Raw genomic sequence first — 9,698 nt, forward strand, 5'->3', positions numbered from 1 at the left:
CCCCGCTCGCACCCGCTGCGCCAGGTCGCCGCCATTTTGGAGGCCCTGCCACGCGGCGCGGCCTTGGCTGCTGTTTCGAACAGTCCCTCCGCCGCCAGTCCCGGGGGGAGGTGGAAGCGGACGCCCAAGCCCGACTCACCCATTTTTGAGGTCTACTTCGAGGAGGCGGCCGTAGCCGCTGAAAAAGCGCTGGATGTCCTTTTCCCGGACATTGTAGCTCAGGCGTCCTATGTAGACGCGCGGCATGTCCGTGGCGAACGGAATCCCGAAGGCTGGTCTTCCAAAGGCGGCCAAAAGACAGGAGCCGCGGTGCGGGTGCGGGGACGGCGAGAGCCCGAACACGCGCCTCACACCGCAGCGGTGGCCGAGTCCAGCCACACAATGGTGTGCGCGCGCGCTAGGGCTACGCTATATGGGCGGCCTGAGGGCGGGGCCCACCGCCCCGTGACGTCAGCACGCAGTACGTACCCGCCCCACGTCGCGCGCTGGGCTGTAGAGTGACTGGTGAGTCCCTGGCGCGCGGAGGTTGAAGTGCTACTTTGCTTCCAGAATTTTCTCCGACCTTCCCCACCATCCCTGTAAACAAAGTACAATATCCCGTACTCCAGTCGTGGACTAGCTTTTGAATAAACTTTTCCCGCGTAATCTAACTAGAGTTTGGGAGGAAGCCTAAGACAACCCCCGGTTTTCATTGGTCCCCAGTGGCGTACCAGACCACTGTGGTTTGTGATTGGTCCGTTAAAACGAGGCTGGGCCTCTGCTCCACACATTGATTCATGCCCATTTTGGTGGAGATGCTCTTGAACACAGCCTGTTAGCCCGTTTTACAGAATCCGAAAATTATGCTCCGAGGCCGTAGTGACTCTCCAGTGTCCTGCTGCGAGTGCAGTCCTGCCGGCTTCAGTCCTTTGGTGTCTCACAGCCTTCACCGCCTTTTTGCTCCTCCTCCACTCCATGGGTCTTGTTTGGAGCACTGGTATTTGTAGGTTGGGGTGCACATAGGAATCCCGCGCTCTCTGCCGTCGCACACAAAGGGAGTATGGCCAAAGCCCTTGGCACCAAAAGCAGGTGTCCGGGAAGGTTGTGCAAGACCTGACAGCCTTCCCACAGCAATAGGCTCTTTCTACCCTGTAATGAAAAGTCTGCAATAACAAATACTATCCTTATCCCCATTGATTTGGAAAGTATCTTTGTGGCACAAATACACATGGTGAGCTTATCAATATATGCCATTTAAAGCTGCAAAACTAGATAACTCCAGAGTGAAGAGCAGAAGGCCCATGGCCACGTCCACCAGTATACTCTGAAATTTATTTAAATACGGGAAAGGGAATTAGAAGTGACTGACTAGTGCCGGGCGTGGTGGTGTACACCTGTAATCCAGCACTGGGGAGGCAAAAGCAGGAGGGTCTCTAGGAGTTCGAGGCAAGTCTGGGCTATATCGCGAGTTCAGGGCCAGCCGAACTACAAAGAAAGACCCAGTCTCAAAAACCAAAACACTTAAACAATAAAAAAGTGAATGACTAGAGGAAAAAGATAGAGTATGATGTCACAGAAGCTAAGAAAAGGCTATCGCTGAGATAATACCAGTTCTTTAGGTATTTCTGCATTCTCTTTTTGACTGTTACAGCCTCAGTAGCCTTTAGTTTCTGGATGAAAAGGGGCAATTTTGTCCCCCAGGGGAGATTTGGCAGAGTCTGTAGGTATTGTTGCCTGTCATGATTGGCGGAGAGATTAATGCTGGTAACTAGTGGGTAGAGATCAAATTAAAAGTTTGATAAAAAATACAAGTAGATTTAAAATGGTTTATTAATGGGATGTAGTTGAGGAAATGAGAAACTGAGAATTCGACAACATGATAACATTTTCACTCATCACATTGTCAATATTTAAATATTTGTTAAAATACATTATTTGCAAGAGGTGCGTGAGCCAGGATATGACAGTAACATATTGTCAATGGGACTGAATATACCTTTAATAGGGAAGGAGCTGGAGTAGTACTTAACTGAAGGCTGTACATGGAAAGTAAGGTGTTCCTGTCTCTCTCCTTCATTTGCCTGAAAAGAAGAACACAACTGCCATTCTCTCTTCTTACTCTTTTCCCAGGGCACAACAGATAACAAAACAGAACCCAAAACAAATGGTAACAAAGCTGGAGACTGGCAACAGAAAATAGTCTATAATATCATCATCAAGAGGGTGTCGAACCTCCAACATTCTGTGAAGTCTTGCTTATGAACTAATTTTATATTTTGTATATATGCTGCCAAAGCGAGCACCTAATTTTATATTTTGGAAGAGCAACTCAAGGAGAAATAGTTAATGAGCAATGAAGTTCATTTCTTTAGACAGTGGTAGATAAAATCACTCCATTGCTGCTCATTCTAGAATTGTAGTGGTAACTGAAGGAATCCATCAGCAGAAAAAGGAGAGTCACTTCCATGGCATCCAGAAAAGTGTTACTTCAGGTTCATAATTGTCAAGATTGTGAAAGACAGTCTCGAGTGCATTGTGATTGTGGTTTTCAACCCAGTGCATGTTCTTACATGTATTAGCTGGAAACCAAAGGAATTTTCAAAACACCACATGATTCAAAGGGCGTATAAACCAGATTCTGAATGATGTTGTTATCTTATACCTGAAAAATTTAGCATTCCAGTAGCTGTTGTCGTGAATGTATTTTGGGAGACCATTCCAATTGTGATGGATAATTTTAGGTGTCAAATTGTCTTGATCAAGGAATGCCTAGATAGCTGGCAAAGCATTATTCTGGGTATGTCTGTTGTGAGAGCGTTTCTAGAAGAGATTCGCATTTGAGTCAGTCGAGTGAGTAAGGAAGTTCTGCCCTTTTTACTCAGTGTAGATTGATATCCTCCAGTTAGGTAAAGGTGTGGATAGAACAAAAAGGCAGAGAAAAGGTGAATTTGCTTGCTGTTGTGGAGCTAGGACAATCCTTTTTTTCCTGCCCTTGGCAGCAGGATTCTGTTTCTTTGGTCTTTGGACTCTAGGACTTGCACCAGTGGTCACCCAAGTTCTCAGGCCATTTGCCACAGATTGGGAGGTATATTATCAACTTTCCTGTTTTGAGGCCTTTGGACCTTGATCCAAGCCCTTCTATGGCTTCCCTGGCTCTCCTGCTTTCAGATGACCCATTTTGGGACTTCTCAGCCTCCATGATGGCGTGAGCCTGTCCCCCTGATAAGGCCCTTATCTGTCTATCTCCTTTTATGGAGAACCTAATACAGCAATTCAAGTATGTCTATATGGAATGGAGTGCCTGTAGTAGGGGTTGCTCCAGAAGCAGAATCCAGAAATTGAAACTGTGTATGACACAGAAAAAATTGTGAACTGTATGATTAAGAGCCAAGCTGGGAGACTGAGTTAAATGTTGCTGAGCCCATCTGAACTCTTGTTTAAAACATCTGATTCTTGGAATCTTGTACACAGTTTCCCAACCTCAGCACTGCTGACATTTGGGGCCAGACACTTTGTTGTTGTGGGAGACTGCCCTGTGCTTGGGAGGACATTTAGCAGCACCCCTAGCCGCTGTCCATGAGATGCCAGTAGCTCTCTCACACCTCTAGATGTGACAATAAAAACATCCTCAGAGGCTCCCTGAAGAGCAGAATTGCCCCCCATCAAGTACTTCTGACAGTAAAGGCACACGTGGCCCTGAGGTTGGCTTCCCCTGTGTTCTGTATGTTGAGGAATAACTGGAGTTTTCACCCAGCAGTTGATGGATTGGGTTGTCGGGAAGAGTGATCCCCATCAACTGAACTATTTAAATATTTGATTTTATCTGCGTGAGTACTGAGGAAATTAGATATTATTAACTGTGGACCTGCACTTGGTTTTTTCATCCTGAGCACATGGATTTAGGCCTATAGCATCTAAGCACATGCCTGGTAAAATGCCTGTGCTAAGAACCTGTGAGGAAAAAAAAAAAAAGAAAATCTGGTACTGTTATGTAGGAAAAGTGCACATAAAGGATCAGAGATACAAATTTGTGAGTTTGTCACAAACTGGATGGAAAAATCCCAAAAGAAATAGGATTAATGGGAGGGGGCTTGAGACAGGGTCTCACGGTGAGTTCAGGCTGACCTTAAACTCACTCTGTAACTCAGGCTGGCAACGAACTTGTGGGCAGTGATCCTTCTACCTCAGCCTCCTGAGTGCTGGGATTACAGACATGCCACCATGCCCAGCCCTAGGAAGTAAGACGAGATAGAGTAGAAAACTGAGGGCCATGCTGTGGGGGACTTATTAATTTCTGTATACACAGCTCCTGTGGCACTGTGACAAGACACTACTAGTTTAGTGACTTAAAGGCACACCATATCTATTATTTTACAGATCTGGAGGTCATAAGTCTGCCAGTGGGTCCCTGTCTTAAAGTCTGGGTGACAGGAAAGTTGAATTTCTTCTGGAGGCTCTAGAGGAGAATCTGTTTCCTTTACTTCTGCAGTTTCTCCAAGCTGTCTACCTTTTTTTGGCTTGTGACCCTTTCCTCCATCTTCAAAGCCATTGACTGTTCTTGAGACCCTTTTACCCCCATCACTCAGACCGTGACCCCTGCTGCCGTTGCCGCGTGTCCTTCTCCGTCCTATCAGGACCTGATGATTACATTTGACTCAGCTGGATAATCACTCCATCTTGAGATGGACTTTACCTGCAAGGTCCCTTTTACCATATAAAGTGAAATCTTCCAAAGTTCTGGGGATTAGGACATGGACATCTTGGCTGGAGGAGCATTATTCTGGTTACCGTATGGATACTGAAATTTAGTTAAATTCAAGAAAGGCAACCAAGGAGTGTTTAAATAGATCAGATGAAACCAGAATAGTGAAGGATCACGGAAGCTAGGAGTGGAAAGGGTTCTAAGAACATAGTGGTCAATTGACAGTAAGTTCATGAGCCTTTGATGTAGTAACCTCACTCCTAGAAATCTGTTTGGTACACAAAGAGCCAATTTATAAAAGTAAATCCAAGTGCTAGCTGGGCATGGTGGTGCATGCCTGTAATTCCAGCACTTGGGAGGCTGAAGCAGGAGGATCTCATGAATTAGAGGCCAGTTTGGGCTACATAATGAGTTCAGGGCCAGTCTGGACTACATAGTGAGATCTTGTCTCAAAGAAACAAAATAAAAACAACCTCACCCACAACAAAGATGGTTATTTAAGCAACAGAATAATCTTTAACTCTTTTATTTATTTACTTATTTTTTGTGTGTTTTTGGAGACAAGGTCTTGCTGTGTAATTCAGTTTGCCTACCCCAATTTATGCTATTGCCTTGTAAAAGTGCCTGTGGTATATGGTAAGCTAAAAGAGCCAGTATTAATATGCATCTATTTTTTGTAAGCAGCCTCCACCTAAAACCCTAAAAACATCAACCCTTCATTGTTTATTTATTTTTGGTGGTAGGGATTTGAACCTGGGTCCTTGTTCATTCTAAGCACATGCTATGTCACACCCAGATCCAAACCCTGGCATTCGTTGTCTGTACGGAGCTGGGTTTGTGGTCCTGCACAGTTTGTTCCATTACCACTGGCTTCCTCACTGCCTTCCTTTCCCCTCTTCCTCCTGTTTTTTTTCCCCCCTTAGTACTGAGGATAGAACTCAGGACCTTGTGCTTGCTTGCAAGGCCTGCACAGGGCCGCTGAGTTAAATCCCCCACCTGTCCCACTTGCTTCTCACTTGACTCTGTCAAACATACACCCATCTCAGGTCCTTTTCACTGAACAGCTGTTTATTAAACTTTCCTCTCCTCTGGTTAGTTCTCTTTTTTGGATCTATCTATCTATCTATCTATCTATCTATCTATCTATCTATCCATTGAGACAGGATACTGCTATGTAGCCCAGGCTGCCTTTGAACTCACTGTGATCCTCCTGCCCCAGCCTATGGAGTGCTGGGATTATAGGCATGCACTGCTGCTCCCAGCTTTTTGTTTTTTGAACCTCACTAAATTGCCCAGGCTGGCTTGAACTTGAGATCCTTCTGCTTCACCCTCCCAAGTGCTGGGATTACACATGTACACCACTGCCTTTAGCTTCAAAGTTGTCTTGTGGAGACAACTTCTCTAACAATTCATTTAAAAGCAACATCCACCCTCCCTATATTGTCTTTCCATTTTATTTTTCCTTGTAAAACTTCTTTTCCCTGACATGTCTTAGTTACTTTTCTCATCACTGAGACAAAATAGCCAACACTCAAAACTCTCAGGAGGAAAGGTTTATTTTTGCCTCACTGTTTGTAGAGGTTTCAGTCCACAGACATCTGGCTCCAGTGCAGGGTGGCATGACAGAGGGGTACACAGAGGGCCAAGGCAGAGGAGGCTTGCTTCTGGCATGGCAGCGGGAAGCAGAGATTGGGGAGGAGGGAGGAGGGGAGACCCCTTTCCAGGCCACACCTCCAGTGTCCCCCCAACCAGGCTTTGCCCCGCAACATGAGACGTGGCTGTACCACACCCTGGTGATCCAGTCACCTCCCCAAAACCCCACCTTTGAGCACAGGAGACTTTGGGGAGGACATCCTGAAATAAGCCATACTGTCTTCTCTCTTCCTGCAACACAGGAGTTGTTAGAGCAGACTTGTCTCTCTCCCTGGGACTTGGAAAAGCAGCAGGTGTCATTGGGAGCACCACCATCATGGAGTTGCTCAGAGCACTAGGCAGTGGAGATCACATTGAGCAGTACTCGTGCGCTTGTGAGTTCATCGGGCTTGCTGGTGGGGTGAGATCATCTGCCTTCTGGTCTACGCCTACCCATCAGTGGTGTCCACACAGTCCACCCCTTGAGGGCTCAGGGGTACAGGATGCCCTCTCCATCCCCACCTTTTCTCCATCAAAATTTGCTAAACAGAAAATTCCATTATGGCCGGGGAGCCACTGGAATTGCTCAGACATCGTTAGCAGGAGTGTGATTTACTTTAAACAGCAAGGCAGTAATGTCTACTGAGGTTGTCTGCAAAGCTGAAAGCTGGCTACCCCTATGACCTAGCAGTTGCACACTCAACAGAAATGTCATAAATCTTCAGGAGAAATTTGTTGGATGGTCATAGCAGAATTATGGGCTTGGGCTCCTGCAGCCAGGTGTGGTGGCACGTGCCTGTAATCCTAGCACTTGGGATGCTGAGGCAGGAGTTCCAGGCTAGCCTGGGCTACACAGTGACTTCAAGGCCAGCCAGATCTACAAATCTACCCTGTCTCAAAAACAAAACAAAACAAAAAGAATTAAAAGAATTATGTATTCTAGTGTCCAAACTGAAAGGCACTCAGGTACCTCCCACAGCAGAATGGAGGAAAAACTTGTCTCTTCAACCAGATACTTCTGTACAGCAGCAAGGACCAACCGCAGTGATGCAAAGCAAAGTTCAGTGAAATCTTACAAGTGACATGGATAGCAGACATAAAGGAATCTGCATTTTATAATTTCCTGTGTGCAACTGAAAAGCAAGCAAAACTATTCGATGGTGCCAGAAGTCAGGGTGCTTGTTATCCTTGACAGGAGAGTTACTTAGAAGCCTTCAGGGGGCTGGCTTCGGGGTCCTGGTCATATTTCTTTTGTTGATGTGGGTGGTGCTTACACAATGTGCTCTGTCTGTGAAAATTCATTGCTTGATGTCCTTATAATTTGTGTGTTTTGTTGTATGAACGTTGTTCTTTACTGGAAAATTAAAGAAGGGCAATCTCGAGAACAATTACGAAAAAAAAATTACAACTTACTTGACCTGGAGTCCTCTGATTCATGCTGGGGACTAATACTCTACTAAATACTTGACTTATACTTTTTGCCCATAAGTGTCAATTTGTCTGAATTAATTAGTTGCGTATGTGGAGTTTTAGTTTTGTATTCCATTTACTGCCTGATGAACTCCAAGGTCCTGAAGGTGTGGCTTTGTTGCCGCCTTGTGGTTATCTGTGTAATTACAGTGGTGGATAAATTGTAGAGGTCTCAGGGAAGCCTGGGGATGGAAGGCCTTTGAAGGTCCTGGAATGAAAATCTTCTAATTGTCAAGTCTTTTATTCACCTAGAAGTTTTCTAGTCCACAGTTGACCGCCTCCCTGGTGGAGAGTCCACTGTCTAATGAGGTAGACATTCTACTGTTGGACATCTTTCATTGTGTGTGAATAATTTTGTAAGCAATTTCCTGCCTCGAATTGTCTCCCCACTTGTTTTGCCTGAGGCTGTGCAAGTGCCATATTTGTTTTCCACAAATGGGTTTTACTGATGTTTGGGGGCAGCACTCAGACCCTGTAGTCAATGTCCTTCTTCCCCACAATCTTGAAAATATGCTTCCTGTCATCTGGTTTCAAATCTCCTCAGCTGGCTGCTGACTACTTAGGACCTCAGACTCCTGTGTGGCCCTATTTCACTGTGACCCCTCTTGCTGACCTTGATCCTCCTGGATGTACCAGGCTATGCCAGTTACTCCTGCAGCCACACGTTTCTCCAGCCTAGTGAAGAGCTGTGTTGTTGTCTGCAGAGCTGGGAGCTGGTGCCTAATTCCTCTGATTTTTTTTTTGTACTTGGGATCAAACTTGCATCCTTGCACTTGCAAGGCAGGCAGCGGAACCATTGAGCTAGATTCCCGGCCCCTTCTGCTTTTTGAGATCAAACAGTGACCAAGAAGCTCTTGAAAATATCCCACTGTGGCAAACAGCATTTGTCTTTAGAGTGGAAGCCAACGAGGCAGAAGGATAGAAAGCCAGTGTTTGCTGGCAGGTAGGTTCAGGATCCTGGCTCAGCTTCTGGGGAAGTGGGGAAGAAGAGATACTAGGTGGAAAATCATCATTAGTCACTTGTTAAGGGAAGATTATGAGGCCATAGGAGAAATGAGAAGACAATCACACATAGACCGACAGCACACTTGTGGTCTTCAAGCCTGCTGGAATCCCGTGATCCCATGAGAGACGATACTGGGGTCCCCTCCCCAATCTTCCCCAAAGCTGGTGCATGTGAGTTTTTGTCCTTCTTGGCACAGAGCTATGGCTGCAGTCTCTGCTCATCAGTAGCTCTACCTCTTGTTATTTGGACAAATTTAAATTGAAGCATGTTCCTGAATGCCTAGTAGGTGCTTGTGTTTTTCACTGCAGTGCTTTTCCTTCGGGTGCATCAAAGATTGGCTCCCTAAAGCAAGAATAGGAGAAGCTGAGCAGAACTGAGCCTACTGGAGGTGCCCAACCTACCTCCTAGGAGAGTGAGGGAGGAACGAATCTTAGGTTCTTTTCAAGGTCTAGGCACCATGCTAGTTTCAGGAGTTGAAACTAGGAACAAGACAGACCTAGTCCCAAGGCAGCAGTCCTTTGACACTGGGGAGTGCTGTTTCCACATGTAGGTGTTCAGGCTCTGTGATGAGTTAGATTTCCCCGGTGTAGGCAGGAGGGCCTGGGATCTGCATGTTTACCAGTCCCCTGTAAGGCTGTGATGCACATGAACAGGTGACCACACTGGAAAAGACAGAGCTAAAGGACAGGAAACAGATTAGGGGTTGCCCAGGGCTGGTGATTGGTTGAAGAGTGAGGATATGCTGCAAAGAGGCAGGAAGGAATGTTTTGGAGAGAGGGAAACATTTCTTATCATAACAGTGGTGATCTTTACACAAATTCATGTATTTAGCAAAACTCATTGGACGGTATATAATTCACTTATTATGGCTCAGCTTATGCCTTTTAAACATTACAGTGTTGAGGAAGC

The 9,698-nt window shown here is 45.9% G+C and overlaps 1 protein-coding gene across 1 annotated transcript in view; it reads right to left on the reverse strand.

The window, feature by feature from the left end:
- Positions 1–422, reverse strand: part of Srsf6 (serine and arginine rich splicing factor 6) — a 4,528-nt gene extending 4,106 nt beyond the window's left edge. The window contains exon 1 of the mRNA XM_033767095.1: positions 139–422. Coding sequence (XP_033622986.1) covers positions 139–246 — 108 coding nt within the window. The 5' untranslated portion in view covers positions 247–422. The remainder of the gene's footprint in view (positions 1–138) is intronic.
- Between the last annotated feature and the right edge of the window lie 9,276 nt (positions 423–9,698).

This window comes from Fukomys damarensis, unplaced genomic scaffold, assembly GCF_012274545.1.
Source record: "Fukomys damarensis isolate Sample0158 unplaced genomic scaffold, DMR_v1.0_HiC HiC_scaffold_22, whole genome shotgun sequence".
Taxonomy (NCBI): domain Eukaryota; kingdom Metazoa; phylum Chordata; class Mammalia; order Rodentia; family Bathyergidae; genus Fukomys; species Fukomys damarensis.